At 44.4% G+C, this 22,101-nt stretch overlaps 1 protein-coding gene and 1 long non-coding RNA gene across 5 annotated transcripts in view; one reads left to right on the forward strand and one right to left on the reverse strand.

Annotated features, from left to right (window-relative positions):
* DPP6 (dipeptidyl peptidase like 6) overlaps nt 1-22,101 on the forward strand; it is a 483,312-nt gene that overhangs the window by 127,389 nt on the left and 333,822 nt on the right. The window contains exon 1 of one of the 4 annotated variants that reach the window (XM_080974039.1): nt 11,729-12,215. The exons of the other annotated variants lie outside the window; for them this stretch is intronic. Coding sequence (XP_080830165.1) covers nt 11,976-12,215 — 240 coding nt within the window. The 5' untranslated portion in view covers nt 11,729-11,975. Of the gene's footprint in view, nt 1-11,728; nt 12,216-22,101 lie in introns of those variants that run through there. 4 annotated transcript variants of the gene reach the window in all.
* On the reverse strand, nt 10,001-12,445 carry LOC308459207. Its single transcript, XR_013977900.1, has 2 exons — nt 12,236-12,445; nt 10,001-10,326 (listed from the first exon to the last, which is right to left on the reverse strand). It is a non-coding gene; the product is annotated as an uncharacterized lncRNA (long non-coding RNA).

Consider the following 22,101-nt stretch of genomic DNA (forward strand, 5'->3'; position numbering starts at 1 on the left):
GCAAAACTGTTGCCTTGTGTGCTTGTACTTCATATTTTGTTCCATTTATTTATGCCTATCCATAGGGACTCATGCTGTGGGTTTTTCTTGCTTCTGGCAGACACTATTCAGATGTCCCATTGCCACAGAATTGCTGCCAGCAAAAAAAGGCTGTAATAGCAAACATTTTGTTTTGTGGGATTCAGAGGAAATGCTTGCATGCAGCCTGAGTTTGAATTTGTGATCAGCTACTGCAGATCTTGCGACAATGGTCCTCCGTTTTAGGGAGAATCCTGAAAATCCCCCTCTTACTCAAAACGACAACACATGGACAGCTCAGCTAGCAAGAAATGCCTCTCGATTTAAATTCTTCTTACCTGAACCTGGCTGGTTCAGAACATTTGTTTGCTGAGAACATTTTTCTTTCTAAATGTTAGGGGCATAAATTGGTTGAATTAACTACTGCAGTGCAATTCTGCATGGAAAGAAACGTAGGAAAGAACATCTTTGTGTTCAAATTTAGGAACTACAGGAGCACCCTCCAGTGGTGATGCTAATCTGTATGTACAGTTTTCAGTAGTACGTTTTAGAGGGGTGAAAATAAAAAAATAATAATTTATGCATACTGACCTTAAATACTTGTGTTCTTTTTTTTTTTAAGGTTTATTTGAAAGGATGGGACCAAAGCTCAGTGGTAAAACAGATGCTTTATATGCAGGAATTTAAGCTTTACACCCAGCTTCAGTCCCCTAGAATTTCTAATTAAAAGGATCTCAAGTAGCAGGTGATGGGAGATATTTCTGCCTGAGACTTTGGAGAGCTGCCTTGGAGAGCAGGCAAAGCTGGCAAAACCACCGAAGATGAACCAACAGTGTGTTAAGACAGCTTCCCATGAAAGTAGCTGTTGTGGAGCCTGGGGCATTTTTCATGTGAGGCCTGTAATTAGAAATTGTTGCTTGTGGGGTTGTAGACCTAAGGCTGAAATCCTCAACACACCAATAATAATAATAAATTTATTATTTATACCCCGCCTGTCTGGCTGGGTTTCCCCAGCCACTCTGGGCGGCTTCCAACAAAATATTAAAATACAGTGGTCTGTTAAACATTAAAAGCTTCCCTAAACAGGGCTGCCTTCAGATTCCTTCTAAAAGTCTGGTAGTTGTTCTTCTCTTTGACATCTGGTGGGAGGGCATTCCACAGGGCGGGAGCCACCAGAAGGCCCTCAGCGCTGGATCTCAGTGTCCAGGCAGAACGATGGGGGTGGAGACGCTCCTTCAGGTATACTGGACTGAGGCTCTTTAGGGCTTTAAAGGTCAGCACCAACACTTTGAATTGTGCTCGGAAATGTACTGGGAGCCAATGTAGGTCTTTTGGGACTGGTGTTATGTGGTCTTGGTGGCTGCTCCCAGCCACCAGTCTAGCTGCCGCATTCTGGATTAGTTGTAGTTTGTGGGTCACCTTCAAAGGTAGCCCCATGTAGAGCACATTGCAGTAGTCCAAGCGAGAGATAACCAGAGCATGTACCACTCTGGCGAGACAGTCCGTGGGCAGATAGGTTCTCAGCCTGCGTACCAGATGGAGCTGATAAACAGCTGCCTTGGACCCAGAATTGCCCTGCGCCTCCATGGACAGCTGTGAGTTGGTCCTTTGGTCCATCTAGCTATGCACTGTCTATGATGACAGGCAACAGCTCTTCAGCATTACAGACATCCCTACCTGGAGATGCTGGGGATTGAACCTGGGACTCCTTGAATAATTATGCATAGGATTTCACTGCAGGTTCAATGCAGGATAGTATGCATCCCACCACTTCTGTGCAAGGATGAAATGTGGTACTGACAACAGTACCTGTCCCTATGAGAAGTCAAGCTAGAAAGGCGTTTCTTCTTTTTAAAAAAGCAAGTTTTCTGACCCCAATGAGTCTGAAGATAGGTTTGCCTGTGAATGGGCTGGATCTCAGAAACCCAAACTGGTGACTGGATTAGACTTTATACTGGCCTGATGGGTGGGGTGCCCTGAATATCTCCACCCTCTGGATAACTAGCAAAAACAGAATAGAGTAAGCAGACTTGGTTAATTTGCATAATTTGTGTGTTGCAGAATTCAGCTATTTCTTGCTGTGGAATTTAGGTTCCCTTGTGGATGAGTTTTAAGTGGGACAAGGCAAGAGGAGAATAGCACAGAGCTGTAATTGTGCCTTTAGTGAAACAGATCTGCAATTTTTGTTCTTTTCAATTAGCTGTTCCATCAAACTTGAGCAGTGCTGCACCATGTTGTGATGCCATAGTGAGTTCAAAAGAAAAGAATTCAGAAGTTGTTTAGGTAACAGACTTCAAGGGTACCCAAAGCAAATGATAGAAAGACGGAAGCCTTAAATGGTTTACTCCCTTTACTTATGCAAAACTGTAATTCTGGTTTTCTTAAAAAGACCTCATGTTCTACTTCATAAACAGCAAATATGTATGTATGAAATATTTCCGTTCCCTCCATACCTGCCATGATCCACCTAATGTTTTCTGCTGTTCCTTCAAGGACAGAAAATTTGTAGTTCAGCGACACATAAATTCTAGACTACAATCTGAAGGACATATTCTTTTAATATCAATTAATCAATGTATAATAAACATCACTGTCTACTTTTCTGCCCAACACCCAGAGTAGAATCACTCTGCTGGTCTATAACCATAAACATCTTGCAAAAGTAAAATGAGGCTCATTTCCCCATTTATCACTCCAATTATGTGAACAACAGGGTAGATACAATGTGCTGGGAGGGTTAAATCATTTTATGAATGAAAGCAGTGTGATGGAGAATATGTTTGTGTAGGCTTTGCTTACTTCTCCCTCCCTGGCTTCTCTTCACTGTAGTAGTACTGATGCTTAACAAGCTGTGTTGTGAGGGCCAACTGATGTTTGCTACTATGAAGGGCTAGTTTTACTGCCACCCTCCCAGAATGCCAAAGTATGGACATTTGGTCCTGACATCCTCAGCTGAAGACACTTCTTTTTGTAAATCACTGCTATGACAGCAAGTATATCCTTGCATAGCCACCAGAATTATAAATTCAAAGTTTAGGAAGAGCTTTTTATCCATATTACCTGACATTTTCAGGTATTTTGATATTCTCTCATTAGATGTCTCAAGTTCTCTCTCTCTAAAAAAAGAAAAGAAAAGAAACTTCTTCCCAGAAGTTGAGAGTCCAGTTCAAATTACCGTGCAAATCCATGGTCCTGGATATACCACTGCATTGAAATGGACCTTAGATCACTTCCAGAAAATGTTCAAACTCAAGACTTCCCAGGGCACTTATTAAGAATTCCTGTCTGCACTGTATGGATTTAACATATAGAAAGAATAATTAAGAAAGGGTTCTTGGCAGTTTTGAGAAATTGTTTTCAGAACATAAGTGGGGAGGCAGTGTCTAAGGCATATAACATCCCTCCCCAACCTGGTGCCCTCCAGATGTTTTGGATTACAGCTTCCACCAGCCGTACGGTCAGTGATGTTTAGAGTTGTAGTTCAACAATACCTTGAGGGCATCAGGTTGGGGAAAGCTACTGTACATATTTTTTAAAAGACATTGAGGGTTTTGCAGTGTTAGATCAATCAATGAAGTTTGGCTACAGGATTAAGGATAATGAACTTTGCTGTGAGCAACAATAAAAGTGAAGGTGACATGGGATATGGGCGCGGGTGACATTTGATGATTCATGTACTGCTTTGGCCACAAAGAACAAAGTTGTGCAAAAATGTTCTAACATGTGTAATCTTAGATGGCCAGAACAGCAAGATAACTGTTACACAAGCTGATTCCAAAGGGTAAACAACTATTTCAGCAACGTGTTTCAATATTGCTTTGAACTTTTCTGTAGTATTCCAATACGTTCGAGGAAGTTAGTCTCTGAGCTTTGTGTGACAATTGCTATATAAATATTATGCACTTTGTAATGTGTTCAGAGGACTCTGATATGTTTGAGGCCTCTCCCAGGTACAGTCGTACCTTTGAAGTCGAACATAATAATAATAATAATAATAATAATATAATAATAATAATAATAATAATAATAATAATAATAATAATAATTTTATTTATATCCCGCCCTCCCCAGCCGAAGCCGGGCTCAGGGCGGCTAACAACAATCAAATAATCAAACAATCAAATAATCCAACATTTTAAAAACATTTCATTATAAAAATTAATTAAGATCAAATTGATGGCAACCGTTGAGCAAAATTCTGTGCAGGTTGCCAGAGGAGGGAGTCAGACTGCGCCCTAACCAAAGGCCTGGTGGAACAACTCTGTCTTGCAGGCCCTGCAGAAAGATGTCAGGTCCCGCAGGGCCCTAGTCTCTTGTGACAGAGTGTTCCACCAGATTGGAGCCGCAGCCGAGAAAGCCCTGGCTCATAATCCGTTCTGGAAGTCTGTTCAACTTCCAAAACATTTGAAAACCAAAGCATGGCTTCTGATTGACTTCAGGAAGCTCCTGCAACCAATTGGAAGCTGCAAAAGCCCTGTCAGACATTTGGCTTCCAAAAATCGTTCAAAAACCAAAACACTCACTTCTGTGTTTCAATTGTTCAGGAGCCGATTTGTTCAGGAGCCAAGGCGTTCGAGATCCAAGGTACAACGCTACTTGGAATAAAGAGGAGCCTCAGACATGAAACAAAAGTTGTATTGTGGTTAGATTTCCACAACAGTAGGTTGAAGACCGTCCTTCGGCTATTCCAAGCATCCAATCTGTATTGAGCTGAATCATATCAGCCACATGCTGGGGGTATCTGGAAGTGAATGCAGAGTGCACGTTTTCTAACAAGGTCTCACAGTCAGCAGTTAGTGTGTGAAGATGGCAGAACTTTTTTCTTTGTGGATGCATTGGAAACAGACTATCAGGCTGTTATGAGCTAAACCTTTCCACTCTAGAAGTACCATGCTGCCTGCCAAACACAGCATCCATTGTTGCATACTTATACCCAATGCCCTGCTGTGCTGAAGACTGTAGACCCAGAGGGTATGCATTAGGGTAGCTTAGAAGGCTAGGTTCCAGCTTCAGATCTTAAAGTCCCTAGTCAAAGTCTGAGGCATCCTAACAAGGAACTTCTGCAGTATTCTGTTATCCTAGCCTGCTGGGATGTGCAGGTGTTGGTAGTCTATGCTAACTGAAGTTTTAAAGATGTTCCTATATGGGGTGGGGGGGTGGGAATCACACATCAGTAGCGAACACTTCAAAAGCAGGGATGATAGGTGCCAGGAGAGAAAGAGGCAGAGACAAAGAAAAGAAATGCAGCCTTTGGGCAACTGATTGGACTGAGTGATCCATCTTCCCTACCAGTTATCCTGTGATCTATACTCTTGATTCTGCCATATCCCATTTCCACATAGCAGGGCTGAGTAGGTGGGAAATGACTTACTCTTGGTTACCTTAGGACATTGGGCCTTCCATTAGTGTGTTCTTTTGCCCAACAGCATGGTTTGTTTCAGATACAATTCTGAAAAGTAACTGACAGCCTCCACACCCTTAGTCAAATGGTTTTGACTCTACTGCACCAATGGCACCATGTTCAGCAGGACTAGTCGTATTGACAAATGGGCTAATGGATGAAAGGTGAAGGCTTTTAAATAGTTTTCCTGATGGCTAGAAAGGCTTGCTAGTATTTAAAGGGGCAATTTGGAGCAGCTTGCGGGCCATTTGGGAGTATATTCTTGTTGCCCCAATTTTGTGCATGATAGAGTTATGCCATCAATACTGAGGCATATTAGTTTTATTAGATTGTGAATTTAGTACATGTGTTTCCCCTGCAAAAAAACAAGGGGGGAAAAGAAAGCTCTTTACTAAGTCAGAACGATGAAAACAGGAAGCACATTTGGATCCATCCAGCTGCTTAGCTAGATGAATTCAATCTGTTCCCTCTGATATTAATTTTTATGCAATAAACAAGGCAACACCTCATTGCCAAGTTCAGAATTAGATAGAGGCATAAATTGCCCAGAAAGAGAACACACAAAGCTTTCTATTCTGTTTTCTATGCTTGTAGTTAGTCACTGTGTAAAATAATCATGGAAATTGGAGAGGGAATTCTGGTGGGTTTTATTTTCCTATCTGTTATTTTTGGCAAGCCTTGTTCAAAAAGTGAGGGGTGAGTTTGCATTTAATTTTGCAGTCAGTCTGTAGGGTTGGGATGTACATTCCCCTGTTCCCATGCAGCTTGGTGATCTTGTGCCCCTGACAGAATCGTCCAGTTTGTGCCCCCTAGCCACGGACAAATTAGCTCTTCTTTCCACCTCTCCTTCAACCTATAGATATTTATAGTTGATTTTGCGCCCCCCCCCCACCTGTGGCCCTGGTGGTGGCCCACTTCGCCATCCCCTAGCTACGGCCCTGCTCCCATGTCAGTTAGATGGCAGCCCAGGCTTTAAGGCTGAAATCATAAACACACTTGTTAGTCTCTAATAATGAATGGGAAATAAGAAAAGAACAATTTAAATAAGGTGCAATGGGAGAAATTGGTGCAAATTACCATTGCATTATTTAGGGGACGCGGGTGGCGCTGTGGGTTAATTCACAGAGCCCAGGACTTGCCGATCAGAAGGTCGGCGGTTCGAATCCCCATGACGGGGTGAGCTCCCGTTGCTCGGTCCCAGTTCCTGCCAACCTAGTAGTTCGAAAGCACGTCAAAGTGCAAGTAGATAAATAGGTACCACTCCGGCGGGAAGGTAAACGGTGTTTCTGTGTGCTTATCTAGTTCGCCAGAGTGGCTTAGTCATGCTGGCCACATGACCCGGCTCCCTCGGCCAATAAAGCGAGATGAGCGCCGCAACCCCAGAGTCAGCCATGACTGGACTTAATAGCCAGTGGTCCCTATACCTTTACATTTACCTTTACCATTGTGTTAGTGTGTAAGCCTGTTTTGAGCATATTGGAACTCATTTCAGAATAAACATGCATAGAATTGCACTGTAAATTACTTTTACAGAAGGAATCCAAAGAAGGAGGGACCGTTAAGTAGATGATGGATTGGGGGACCATTGGGGAAGACAGAGTGAGAGACAGACATTTATGGGGTAAAATGCAAGGAGAAGTTGGGAGAAGGAGAAGCAGCTCGTGTGCAATTCTTTCTGACCACAATCAGGATCTTGGATGAAAATCATCTTTTGGATTGAGCCCTGCATTAACTATGACCTTTCTAAAATGTAGATTTTGCATGTCACAGACCAAAATATCTTGGCCCAGCCCTGCAGGAAACAAATGGAAGAAACTAGTACATATACCAGAATGTTTGCTTTTATGCAACTGAAAATCCCCAAAAGTTATTAATTCTGATCCAGACTTTATTGTGCTTAAAATAAAGAACTTCATAAGAAGATCCTTGTGGAGTTTGGACTTACAGCATTTGTACCCTCTGCGAGGGTGAGGAACTGATTAAGATGGTCCACCGCTGGAGATTTGTGGATCCTGGGGGATTCCTGAGTGCTCTGGGGACAAAGCAGATGATTCTGTGAAGGATCTCATCTTGTTATGGAATGGCTAATGTGGAGGGTTGGTGACATGATTGCTCCTGAGTGCACTCTCCACTTCTATTCTAGAGAGCTATGGGCAGTGAAATAGGATGGCTAGCGCACTGGTGTTGTAGATCTTGGTCCAAGGCCAACTGAGCACTGATTAGAGAGCATCATTGCACCTACCGTGTGGCAATAAGGGCAGTGAAGCAGCACATCTTCTCAAATGAGTCCACCTTGCCCTGCCTTAAGCTTATTGGCTGACACCTTTCTTTGCATGTTATTTCCTAGAGGAAGTTTGCTGTGTTTTTATAAAGGAAATGGCCTTTGCTCTGATGCCACCATGACTTTGAAATGTCTCTCTCGGGGAAGTATGATTGGCACTGTCCCTTTTGGGTGAAAATAGCAAGTTATGGCATAGAAGGTGCCAAAGGTCATTTCAAGTCCTTTTTCAACCCACAGAGCCAGGACCATCCATATCCCTTTATTTATTTGACTTTTTAATCCCAGCTTTTTGCCAAGCAGCTCGAGGTGAGGTACATTAAGTTCTCCCCTTCCTCATTTAATGCCCGCAACTACCGCGTGATGTAGCTTAGGCTGAGAGGCAGCAACTGACCCCAGGTCATCCAGTGAGGCTCATGGCTGAGTGGGGACCTGAACCCTGGTTTCCCAAGTGCTAGTCTGATACTCTGACCACTACAACATGCTGCCATAAGTTATCCTATGCAACTCAGACCATACTATGCACAACCAGAGGCATCTGTTACTGTGCATGGAGATACAGTGGTACCTCGGGTTACATACGCTTCAGGTTACATACGCTTCCGGTTACAGACTCTGCTAACCCAGAAATAGTGCTTCAGGTTAAGAACTTTGCTTCAGGATGAGAACAGAAATCGTGCTCCGGTGGCGCGGCAGCAGCAGGAGGCCCCATTAGCTAAAGTGGTGCTTCAGGTTAAGAACAGTTTCAGGTTAAGTACGGACCTCCGGAACGAATTAAGTACTTAACCTGAGGTACCACTGTACCTGCACATCAAGTAGTGACAGATGACCTCAGCAAATAAGCCATTCTATGCACTAGGGAGAGTCGATGGACTTCTCTCCTGTAATCTTGTTCACCTAGAGAAATTGTTGGGTTTTTTGCAAGGGGTGGGGTGGTGGAGTTGCTTGCAAAAGTTCCCATTTGTCATTCAGTTGGGAGTAGATCTAGCTGGCTAGAACTGTGTGTGCCCAGCAGCACCAGAGTTACTTGGGAAATGAAAGGCTTCACCGTTAAGCGTGAGATTTTAGCTCTGAAAATCTGCCCCCTTTAAGACATTGCCTTCCACCTCTGACTCTTGGAAGCAGAAAATGAGTGACAGCCAAGGGTTATAATTCTATAATTGCCTCTGCCTGCATCAAACAATTCAGTCCTTGGCACTGTCTGGGAAAGGAAATCTGAGGTAGATGGGCCATTGGTCTGAATTACCATGGCAGGTCCCCTTCTCTAATTAAATGATTAAGAGGCTTCCAGCTCCAGATGAGCCTTGCATTTTCAGCACAGTGTGGAATGAGGCATAGAACTGTAGAATAAGAAAGAACCTCTTGGATTTAGGTGCAGGAGGAAATAAGGAAGACTGCAGTTGTAGCCATGGCTCTGCCTTCCACTTCGTTTGTTTTACTGAAAAGATTGTTGCGTTCAAAGGCACATGTAGAGGCTAATTAGAGTTGCGGGTAAAATAAGGAGAGCTGCAAGCTTTAATTCTCAGATTATTGACTTAATATGGCCTTTAAGTCAAGAGTTTTTTGAGTGTAGGGCTGACTTGCATTCATAGGTGACCGCATGAACAGTCTTTTCCCATTGCTGCTGCAGTATTGTCCCTCCATTTATAGGTGGAAAATTGTTTTTCTGGGATCTAGTGCCTTTTTAAAGAAAGTTCAGGGTTAGAGCAGGGTGTGAGCCCTGTGCTTCTACACAAAAACGCAACAATATTTTATTCACTGGCCCTCTTCAGCCAAAATGCTTTTTTTAAAAAAAAAAATGAAGGGTATGACAAGAATTCCTCACCAGTGTGTAGTCTGTTCAAGGCACAGCCATGAATCAATCTCATGGGCCAGTGGACTGTGGAAATTTGCAGTGGTTTATGTTTAGGTGACAGTCTGTGCACCTTGTGATGGGATGCCTGACTTAATACTTCGGAGAGTCACAAGTTGACTTTCTAGCTTTCTTTTAATTAAATGTCAAGACCTGAGCTCTGAAGATCAAAATGATCGTTCCTTTCTTTCAACTTCAGAAAGCAGGACTGCAGGGGCCCCTCCTGAGGGGCTGGCACTCCGTTTTCATCTAAATGTTATGGCTTCCATCATCAGCTTTGAAGGGTGCAGCAAAACCAGCAGTTTGCGGGGAGGGCGGTGTCGTTGGGGTGCAAAGAGGAAAAACGCTCCGTCATTAAGCAGCTTGTTTTGAGGAAGGAATTTTGCAGTGACGAGCAAATAAAATGTAAGAGGCTTACAACAACTGATATTATTGACACAGAACCGTAGAATCATAGAGCTGGGCGTTCTTTTTATTTGCAAAGGGAGACAAAGTTCAAGGGGGGGGGGGAGAGAGAGACCATTTTTTATTCTCTCGGTCAGATTTTATTCTAAGACGATAATTTTCTAGTGTCTCTCTGTATGAGAGAGAATCACACAGTTGCGCATTCTGTAAACAGGAAAGACGTTCGCATCCAAGGGGCCAGCTTCCGAACTTAATTTTCACGTTCCTTACAAACAACAACGTGTGCAGGAGGCGCCAAGCAGAACTAAGGTCGAAGCTTGTATGTGTAACTGATATCTCGGGCTGTTTTCCTTCTCTCCGTGACTCCTGACTCTTCAAACAATAAAATAAAGATCATAAGCATCTGTTGCTATGGAAACCCAGCAGCCAGACCGGCGGAAGGCTTGGGAGTGGGCGCCCTTTTTCTCTCCAAGTAACCTCGTTAGCTGCCCATCGCAGGACCAGTCGCGCCCCCAGTGCCCTGCGAGTCCCCGGCTTCATTAGCCCCCAGAGACCATCCGTTAAGTACTGGGTGCCCTGATTGCTGCTGCCCAAAGCCAGAGTCTCTCTCCTCAGCGGCTAAACTGCAGCCGCGCAGGAAAAGAGGGCAGAGCCTCTTAATCTGTTTTACCCGCCGTTGCTGCCAGCACCCTCGCGGGTCCCAGTATCCCCAGCGGCGGGCTCTGGGCTGGAGGTTCCTCCGTCTCGCATTTTGTTTATTCCAGAGGATTACTCCTGGAGAAACAGTTTGCTTGTGTTTCCACAGAGGGGCGCTGAAGCACGTTTTAATGCAGCAAAATGAATTAAGAGCGAAATATTACGAGACACTTTGGTTGATTAAACAAGCGAGTTGTGGGGAGGAGGAGGGGGGGGGGAGAGAGAGAGACAAATTGGGGGACAAGAGAGGATGAGGAGGAAAGCCGCTCTGGAAAATCCCTGATGCCCCAAGGACCGGTTCCTCGTCTTGGAGGGAAGGGACCCGGTTAATTCCCTCTTGCCAGAGATCAAAAGACAGGCATTAGACACCGAAACGAAGCTGCGGGCGTTGGGTTGTGGCTCTGCCTCCCCTCCTCTGTGTCGTCTTTTAAGCCCCCCGACCCACCCCCTTCAAGCCCTGCTTGGCCAGCGACTCCCCACCTTACCCCCTCGCTTCTGGTTCCCTTTTCAAGTTCTCCAAGGGAAAGGAGACTCAAGCTCCCCTCCCCAGGAAAGCCTTAGAGAGAAAGCAGCAGCAGCAGCAGCAGCAGCGATCTCCTCCCTTCTTGGTGCGCGCCTCGGATTCCTCTTCCTTCTCCAGGGCGAGCAGCGTGCTCGCAAGGAGGTCTCTCCCCTCCTGGTGTTTCCATCGCCCCCCGCCCGGCCCCTGATCGCACGCACAACACCCTCGCCTCCCCTCCCCACCCGCCGCCACTTTCGCCTCTCGGACGCGGCCGGCATGAGACCTCGCAGGCGGCTGCTCCGTCGCCTCCGGGCGAGCCAGCCAAGCCCCCTTTCCCTCCACACCCCCGTCTAATTCTGCTCCGGCTCCGCCATCTGGGGACATCTTTTTTTCCTTCTCTCTCTCTCTCTCCGTTTTAGAGGAGGGGGTGTGAAAGCAGGATCTCTTCCGGATTGTACAGCGTTCCTCAAGCGGGGGCTCCCCGGCGTGTGTATATGTGTGTTTTGGGTTATTCCATCAACTCTTCTCTCACCCCCCACCCACCCACCCCGCCTGGGTTTTCTCCTAATGCTGTTGAAGGAAGAGGGAGCGCGAGGGAGGGAGCGCGCGCTTCGCCAGCTCCACTGATCTGTTATTGAGGAGGGCTTGACTCGACGTGGTAGAAGGCGATCCGAGGCTAGGGGAAAAGAGAGCGAGGCGGCGCAGGCTCCAAATCTGCCGATTACAAACAGCCTCTCCTTATATGTATGGATAGTAATAATAGTAATTAATTAAAGAGAGGGAGTGAGAGAATACCTCCCCCTCTCCGTCCTGGATTGACTGAATGGCTTCCTTGTACCAGAGATTCGGCGGGAAGATCAACACCTCCAGATCCTTCCCGGTGACTCCCGAGGCGAGTCACCTGCTGGGTCCCCAATGCGCCGAAGAGGACAGTTCCGCGGCGGCGGCGGCCGCGGCCAACGCAGCCGGCGGAGAAGGGAAAGCGTCGCGTCCATTGCAACAAGACAACCCCCGACCCCGCTTCCAATACCAAGCGAGGAGGAGTGACTGCGAGGAAGAAGATGTAAGCCAGCCCCTGCCTACCTGGGTTGGGTGACGCTCGGTGGATGCGGGTTCGGGGTTGCTGCTGCTGCTCCCCATCCTTTTCCTTTTTTGGAATGGTGTCCTATTTTCCTTTTGTCTGGGTCGCGTTGTGATGCCTGCTCCCCCCCCCCCGGCTGTTTTGTTTTGGCTCATCCCCTCCATATGGGATTCTAACCACGGAGGTGATGTGCGCGCAGCCTCTGGGGCTGCCCGAGTGGCCGTGCGCGGGGGGCGCGTTCCAGCACCTGCCACAAGTAGCGCGGGAGCTCGTGGGTCTTTAGGAGGGGAGTCCTTAGTTGCCTCGATGGACACACGTGTGTGTGTGTGTGTGTGTGAGTGAGAGAGAGAGAGAGAGAGAGAGAGAGAGATCTTTCCCTGTCTTCTGAACCTACTTTCTGCTGCCAGCCACCACTCTTCCGCTTCTTTTGTCTAAAAAAATAAGAAACCCTGTGGGTTTTAATTACGTTGTGCACCTCAGAAAGGGAATTCCGCTCTCCCTTTCGAGAGTGAAGATATGGTGGAGACACATCCCCCCATTGATCTGAATTGGCCATAAACTTCGGGGGGGGGGGGAGGCAGTCCCACTGAACTCAGCAGCAGCAGCACAGAGTCAAAATGCAGACGGCTCGGGCTGTTTCCTACCAAACTGCCCTGACTCTTGTAGGTTGTTAGGAAATTCTTCAGTTCTTCCGGTGATAACTTTTTCTCGCCCCTTGTCGAAGCCTCCAGCTTCTCTTCCTCCGCCCTTTGCTGCTTTAAAACTGCCAAGAAACAAAGCAGGCAACTGGAAGGCTATATTAAGCTCCAAGGAGGTGCTGAAGTGTAAATTGGAGCAAACACGTTTCCCTTCCTCTTCCTCTCTCTCTCTCCCCACCCTCCGCCCCACCATCCCCTCTTTCCTGCTGATGGGAGCAGAGATTTCAAAGAGTTTGTATTTGCATATTGCCTTAGTAACGAGTGACTCATCCAGGGTACTTGCTTGACTGCTTGGGGTTGATGATGGCGCGAACGGGGAGGGGGGGGAAAGTTAAAATCCTCTTGGATTGATTTGGAAGAAGAGAATTAGACGGGTTGTGTACCATCGCCACCGTTAGCCTGTAGTGATGCCCTTATTATTAGGTTTCCTATTCAGATGCAGCTCCGTGGTAGTGTGTGTGTCTTTGTGCATGTTAAATAAATGTGTAACTTAAAAGTTTTTTCGGGGGTGGGCGGCGGCGCACCATAATGGCTCTTCGCGTCTGAGGTTGTTTCGCTCCATCCGCGAAGAATACGTATTTCTCAGCATTGTTTCATCTGAAGTTTCCATTAGAGCTGCAGCTGTGCTCAGCCTTTAATTATAGAAGTGACTAGTAATTATCACAAACTGGTGATTGCCTGGAACTTGGTGGGGGCAGGAGAAAAACAATTCCTTTCGGCTTCACTCACTTAAGATCCCCGTGGAGAGAGAGATTGCCAAGGAAAGTCGTAGGATTTTCTTTTGTGCCTGTTTATTTCCTGTTTTGTGGGAGGTAGCGCGAGGGATGGGCTTCTCTTTTCCCCTCCTCCCAGCAAGGAGATAAGCACAAAATTCGTGGAAAGAGTCCACAGAGGAGGAGGGTCTGTTTCCTAAGAACCAGTAGATGTAAAAGGGGAGTTAACTTCCACTACTTTAAAAAAAGGACCCTAAAGCTAAATCCTATTTAGTATCACTGTAATATTTAGTGGAGGGTAAAGAAAGATCTAAATTTAATTAACTCGGAATCCTAGGGGTTATTCTTTTGAAACAAAACGATGAAAATGTTTTTGTGTTTGTCTGACGGCTGTCCATCCTATCTCAGGCTTTAACCACTAGATGGCGGCATGATAAAGCAAAGAAATGACTTTTTTAAAAGGAAAGAAAGGAAAGGTATATCCCTCCACTGACTGTTTCTCCCTGTTTCTCTCTCTCTCTCTGTAATACTTTGCTTGAAGCTTATGTTTTTTCCACCCCAGCCCCAGTTCTGAATATGACAGATGTCTGGAGCTGTCTCTGATAATCAAAAACTGTAGCACAAATAGTCGATTTATCGTGTGCATGACATTTTTGTTGACACTACTTATCCTCCCAAGTTGCTTCATTAAGGCTGAGATTTTGAACACATTTACTAGTGAGTAAGACCTGTTGAGCAGGCACACACACACACCTCTCACCTGGTCCATTCCTTCCATTTCCTAATAGTCTACTGAACTGTAGAAAGAAAAGGAATCAGAGCATGAAACACAATTTCCCTGAAGGCTTAAAAACAATATGGTGGGAATTAATTTTAAGCTGTATTTTAAGCCGTATTTTCATTAACTGTTTGTTTGTTTGTTTGTTTGTTGTTGTTGTTTCTATTACATTTTATTGTAATTTATATTTGGTGTTAGCCGCCCTGAGTCTGGCCCTGGCTGGGGAGGGCTGGGTATGAATAAAATTTTATTATTCTTATTCTTATTTATTAATGAGAATATGCACCCTCCTTTACTCCTATAGTCACAGATATAACAACTGTATACTAGACAGTTAGCTGCTTCTGTCTGGTTTTACCCTAGTCGCTGTTTCAGCTCTTCCCCAAAGTTAACAAATTCTAGGATCTGGGAGACAAAAGCAGACCTACATGTCTTCAGAATATGTTGCATTAACATTCAAATTGTGGGTAGAGGGGTATAGAAAGTGTAGAGCCAGGCTTTTGAAAATAGAACACTCCAACATATAAGCTTATAAGAAGTTTAGATAAAGTGGGAGCTATTTAGAATTACAACATGTATTAATCTGGCAGGGTTAGGATGAAGTCATTTTATTTTTTAAAGAGCTGCTTAAGTGTTCAAGTGCTGAGTGACAGCAATGTGGAAATCCTGTGTTTTTCTTCCTGTCTCCAATCATTCTGAAAAGTGCTTCTCTTGGGGAGCTGTCTCAGGTACTGAAACCTTTCCAGCTCTACCACTGGGAGATCTTGCTTGCTAGCATACTTTGCATTGGGTCATTTAAAGGGAACTGGCGGCTTTATTGGCCTTCAGTGGCTTGCTGTCAGCTAGTGAAGAGTGTTCAGCTTATGAGCCAAGGCAGGATTTCTGACCTTGGCAACTGGTAAAAAATGGCAAAGAACAGAAATCAAAGTTCTTCCTTGCAAAAGCAGTGCTCAGAATAGTGATGCTAGCAAGGACTTTTAAACGTAGATTTAATGTAAATTAGTGTCAATTTTAACATTAAGAGGGAAGGAAAGGTGATGTGCAACAATAAAAGCAGCTAAATGAGGTGCAGAGATCTGTGATTTTGGTAGGTTTCTACAGAATCTGCTTTGCAGAGTAGCTGGAAATCCTGGCTGCTGAAAATCCTGCTAAATCCTGCTAATATTGTATGCAATGATGCTTGATAACTGGCTGCTCTGTTGGTGATTGCATTATGAACCCCTTTCTAGAAGGATTAGACTTCTAATATAAATTTCATATTAAAGGCTAAAATTGGGTAAAGGAGCTCTTGTTTTTAATGAGAGCATTCCCATAAAAGTGGTTGAGCATTTGTCACACAGGTTGAGCCCAATTAAAATATAGTGAGACTGATATTTAACTTTGAATATACAGGTTCTACTTCCTATAAGGGAACACCTTAAGAGTACATTGTTCCACAAAATGCCCTGTTCACTAGCTCAGTATTTGTTCAATTCATTGAGTTTTTAAAAAAGAGGGGCCCCCCCAATAATTAAGACATTTAAAAATGAAACACATCTGCAATAAGTATTGGGTTAGGATGCCTAGAGCAGGCATGACCAAACTCAGCCCTCCAGCTGTTTTGGAACTACAGTTCCCATCATCCCTGACCACTGGTCCTGTTAGCTAGGGATGATGGGAGTTGTAGTCCCAAAACAGCTGGAGGGCCACGTTTGGCCATGCCTGGCCTAGAGCATGGTCCCTTCTTTGTTTTGTTACACCGGAGGTATTTGAACCACTGGCTCATGCCCTGGGGACATCCCCATCCAGCATGCAGCATCTCCTCCTTGTAGCAGCTACACATTATTTTTTTGATTGTAATTCCATTATATGTTGGCATAAAAAGTACCCCGAACAGTGAGAGAGAGACATGGGAACCCATTTATTTATTTCATTTATATCCCACCTTTTTCTCCAGTGATCTCAAGGTGACATACATGATTGCCCCACTTCTTATTTAATCCCTGTGAGGTTGGTTAGGCTGAGAGGCGGTGACTGGCCCAAGGTCACCCAATGAGTTTCATGGCTGAGGGGGGATTTGAAACCTGGTGCACCAGATCCCAGTCTAGCCCTCTAACCACTACAACACATTGTCTTGTTCATCATTTGTGCCCTGCTATCTAGCCTTTCTCACATGGCGCACCTGGAGAGCAAGTTGGCATAACTGCTGTGAGTGTAAGCTAGGACGTTCCCAGTTATTTTATTTTATTCTGTTTTTTATTTGTGCTCTCTTTCCTTCTGTGGTGTAGTGGTTAAGAGTGGTGGATCGTAATCTGGTGAACCGGGTTCGATTCCCCGCTCCTCCACATGCAGCTGCTGGGTGACCTTGGGCTAGTCACACTTCTCTGAAGTCTCTCAGCCTCACAGAGTGTTTGTTGTGGGAGAGGAAGGGAAAGGAGGTTGTTAGCTGCTTTGAGACTACTTAGGGTAGTGATAAAGCGGGATATCAAATCCAAACTCCTCCTCTTCTTCTTCTTCTTCCTCTTCTTCTTCTTCTTCTTCTTCTTCGCACTCCAATGAGTTGTACATGACTATCCTCCTTTATCTTCACAGCCACCTTGTTATGTTACTCCCACTCCCCAATTTTTATCCTCATAACTAATCTGTGAAGTAGGTTAGGTTGAGAGGGAGTGACTGGCTGAAGGCGAGCTTCATAGCTGATTGGAGACTTGAACTCATCTACCCACCCCTGCTCATTCATAGTCTGCACCACAGTGGCTTGTAAGAATTATTATTTTTTTAAAAAAATTGCTAGCTTTGCAAGGAAGCTTATAATAGTAGCTAAAACAGATTCAATGGTGGGCAAAAAAGAGAGGAAAAAATGAAGCAGCACCTGGACTGAAAAATAAACCAGCTGTCTGACCACAACAAAGGCCAGATGTTAGAGATTTGTTTTGCACTCTTCTTTCTCCCCCACGGAAAATTGATAAGAGAAAATAATGCAGCATCACAGGCGTTCATTTCACAGTCCAGGAGAGGTAATTGATGTAAAGGCTCAAGCAGTTCTTACTTTGTGAGAGACTGGAGTCTGAAGTATGGCCTGCAAAGGTGATAGCCGCCGGCATGAGAGAAAGGAAAAAGAAAGGTGCACCTTTGTGATATGCGACACCTAGGCTCACTAGGCAGCCGTTAGGCAAAGCCATCATTATCTCAGCTATGGTCTTATCTCCTTCTCCCCCCCCCCCACCTGAGAGAATAATGCTAGTCTATTTGACAACATTGTTGTAAGGATACCAATAACAAACTTAGTTGGTCTCTAAGGTGCTACTGGAAGGATTTTATTTTTTTTTATTGAGGTAATGCTTGTGATTCTAAAATTCTAAAAAGTTATATAAATGGTAAGCAGTATGAAGCTTTGTATGGCACGACACGTTCACTTCAAAACTTGGGAGACTGCAAATACACATACTGTATGTGCAAAACATTCTCCCTTAGTTGCAGACCTGCCTGCCCAGATTAATTGATATGGATATGATATAGTATCTGGTGAAGAAATGTGAAGTAACTGCAGAACAGTGTAACAGGAGAACATTAATTTATAATTTTGGCAGCACACACATACTTTTTCCTTTTGAGATTAATGTTTTCCATATTGGAATATAGTCTAATGGTTTTCTCGATATTGGCTTTGAACATTTCCCCCCCGCCCCCCATGAAACAGAGCTTTTTTCTGTTGCTTTCCCCAGCTTACTTTTCTTTGTGGTCAGGGTGATTAATGAGCTTAATTTCTGCAGGCAACTGCCAAAGGTGCTGAGTAAGATGTACATGCTGATTGTGTATAACCCTGTTACTTTTAATTACTGGGATGATAATAATGCATTAATCAAGTGCACGAGAAATTCAGCACTTCTCTCTAATGCAAAATATTGATTAATTTCATAAAACATTGAGACTAAAAGTGATAATCACAGTAATCCTTTAAAATTAAATTCACAATGATAAGTTATTTCTGTTAAAGGGGATTGAATGTCAGAGATCAGGTCTATAAAGTTAGCCAAATACTTCAGCCTTCTCTTATTCATCATTTGGTATAATCTGCTCTTTTACTGCAGTGGGGATTTTCCCTGAGGAAAATATGGTCCCAAAATACAGTATTTTTGTGGCCTCTTCTAAAACTGGGGGACTGCTGATTGGCATAGGGCCACAGAAGATAAGAAGCTGATGATGACCTGGATAAGATTGGCCTTCGTTTCTGCACTCTTTTAGGGCCAGCTGGATGGGATATTATGTGTATCTTTGCATTGAACATATAGGTTTCTTCTTCTAAAAATGCTAATACCATCAGCTGCATGTATGTATTTATAAATATTGGGATCCTGGCCAGTATGGAGTGGAAATTTAACCTCCTCCTCTCAAAGCAAGTGGGATTTCCCATGGGACTGTAGCAGGAGTGGAAATGTTTACATCCCTGCTAGGCTTGCTGGCTGAACAGGAATTATAAACTTCCCCAGCAGATGCTCCTTATATTGCACCACACCTGTGAATCTGACGCTAGTTACATTTAATGTATGGTAATGTCCTGTCCAGTTTGGCCCTTACCTTTGCATACATAGTTGGCAATAGCTATCAAAAGCTATAATAATGTGAAACTAAGTAGCCACTCTAATAGCGCTTCCGCTCCTTCTAATAATGAACTCGGATGCCAAGTGCTAATGAGCTTGGAGTTAATTCAGTATTGCATAACAGTGTATGATAACACGAAGCCATCTGGCCCCAAACGGCTAGTGAGAATACAGCACATGGAATGAGGTCCCATTCCAAGATGCCACTGGCTACCAGTTGATGAAAACTACTGATGTGGGAAAGGTCATGCTCTGCATGTAGAAGATTCCAGGTTCAATCACTGTTGTGTCTAGGGAGCTCTGCTGAAACCCCTGGGGACAGCGGTGGACTTTGGGCTTTCAAATTCCAGTGGCATCCTGTGTAGTGCTAAAATTCAGCCCCCCCCCCTGCTCCGTTCTACAGCATTGATATGGCTCCCACTGCAGCACGGCACCCGGTGCAGCCAAACCAGTCATGCTATCCTAAAACTGCCTCTGCTGGGAAACCACAGATAGTCACTGTCAGAAATCCTGAGCCAGATGGGCCAGCGGTCTTCATTGGTACAAGATACCTTCCTAGGTTCCTAAATGTAATGGAGATTAAATTTCACTAAGGAAAGTGGGGCCACTTTTGCTAAGCGCTGATTATAACCGATTGGCAGAACACTTCTGCTTGGGCTGCAATTCCGTATATTTGTTCCCTGTTTAGCAGGGCCATCCCGGGACCTTTTGCCACAGTAGCCAAAATGTCCTCCATGCCACCGCCACCACCCACAGATCCAGTAGCAGTGAGGGCAACAGCTCTGTGTCAAAGGTGTGGTCAGCCCCAGCAGGGCTGGCAGTGGCGCAATGGCAAGGGAAGTGTTTAGATCTGCCACCTGAGCCAAATGGCTTCACCTCGCATCATGCACAAGTTGTCCCTTTAACTGTGGATATTTTACACTCGCTTATAAAAGCGGTTTCTTGCTTTGAGGCTTAAAGAGATGGGCAGGTTATGAATCAAAGAAATAGCTGCCAATAGCTCAGGCTGTTGATTGGGGGTGTTTTAAAGCAGACTTTAAAGTCAAAGTTGTGTAGACTGTGTAGGTCCTAAAAATGTGTAATGTGAAACAATTATGATGCCAAGAGAAAAAATACTGCTCGCTGCTTTGGAGTTAAGCATTGTTCTACAGTGCTGGGTTTTATCGGGTTCCATACAAGAGACTGCAGTGCCCAGCAGATCCTCTTGCACATAGCCACCTCCCCTCCCAGTGTCAGCAGAGAGTCAGGTGGCCGTGTGGAGAACCAAAGACCCTGCAGAGTGAAAGTGCCCTGACCCAACAAGCAGCCAGGAGAGGAAGCAAGCCAGTTCTAGAACTGCATGGGTCTGAACCTGTGTAGCGCTTAGGCAGTGGCCAATTCCTCTCCTCTTCCATTCAGCTGCACTACAGTGGCAAGAAAATGTAAGTTATATATGATGGTGATTTAGAGGCCATTAGTGGGTTCTCTAGTGGGGCATATGCCCTGGTAGGCAACTTTGCTACTCCCTAACCCCAGGCATGTTTTTTTGTTTTTTTTAAAGTTTTGGCCTGGACATTTGAGCAACCTAAGTAGGTCATTCATTTTCTGAACTATTTATTTTTTTTAAAAAGCGTTTTGAAGCAAGACCCTGATCAACACTTACTATAGTGGTCTGAAAGCTAGGATAACTGGTTTAATATCGAAATAAAAAAAATCCTTCCAGTAGCACCTTTAAGACCAACTAAGTTAGTTCTTGGTATGAGCTTTCGTGTGCAAGCACACTTCTTCAGATACCTGTATCTGAAGAAGTGTGCTTGCACACGAAAGCTCATACCAAGAACTAACTTAGTTGGTCTTAAAGGTGCTACTGGAAGGATTTTTTTTATTTCGACTATGGCAGACCAACACGGCTACCTATCTGTAACTGGTTTAATATCATAACCGAATTATGCCTGGCATTGTGGAAGCCCCATTGTGCTTAATGTACTTAAGCTTTCAAGTAAAGGTATATAAGATTGAAGTCACTGGTATCACTTCTGCTTCCAAGGCCCTCTGAATAGCTTCCTTTTCCTTCATGCAGCCTCTTTCTGTGCAAAAAAGTATAGCCTGCACTTTACTTTCCAACTGTGTTCTTATCCGATCTTCATTTAACTTCCTTCACTGCCCTCTGTTTCAGCTTAAAATCATCCTCACCTTGCCTCCTCCAGCTTTATTTTGACCCTGGAATCTGCCCTCTTCTGCCTGATTAGCCCATATATGGTGCTCAGGTTAACTAGCCTTCTAGGACAACATACTGTAATGTTACTGACTTCACCAATAATCTGTCTCACCAGACATTCCTCTCTGTAGTGGTAAAACTCAGTGGCAGAGCAGTAGAGATCAGCAAGCAAACTGTAGTCAACATTGGATGAAGTCAAGTCATTCCGCCACTCAAAATCAATTTCATGGTCATGTTTCTTTGTTGGCTTAAAAATAGCACACCTGTTCATGCAAATCTTTGTACAGTAATAGTAATTAGGTCTTTGATTATTATTTGCAATCTCTAAAAATGGTTGTGGTTTTTTTTGCAACTCTTATTTTAAGCATGCATACACACACCTCACCCTGTGAGAAGCTAACTTGTCTATGCAGTGGTCGCACAGCACATCCTAGCAATGGGTCCCCAAGTTAAATAAAATATAATATGCAGACTTTACCTTGTACTGGCAGGAGAACGTAGGAAGGAAATATGGTCACCCCCAGGCAGAAGCAAATTGGCATGTTCTTCAAAATTCATTTTTCAGCGGATTGAAGGAATGATTATGGACAAAGTGAAAGTGTTAGCAACCTGGCATTCAAGGTTCTGAGAGTGATTGTTGGTTAAATTGCAAGGAAGATGCAGGTTTTATGAAGGACAATAAGAAAATACTTCCCTCAGGCTAGCAGTCTGCTGCAGTAAGCATCTATATTTTCAGTAAACAATCAAGAATAAAAAAATACACATAAAGGATATGAAACATTTGCATTGGCACATCTCTCTGTAGCACTGATGTAGCATCCTTGCAAATGGCATCATAACCTCTCTTTATTTGAATATTTACTAGATGGCTCAGCAACTGTGTTAGTATTAAGGAGAAAAAT

Source organism: Podarcis pityusensis (genome assembly GCF_964106645.2).
Source record: "Podarcis pityusensis genome assembly, chromosome: 12".
Classification (NCBI taxonomy): domain Eukaryota; kingdom Metazoa; phylum Chordata; class Lepidosauria; order Squamata; family Lacertidae; genus Podarcis; species Podarcis pityusensis.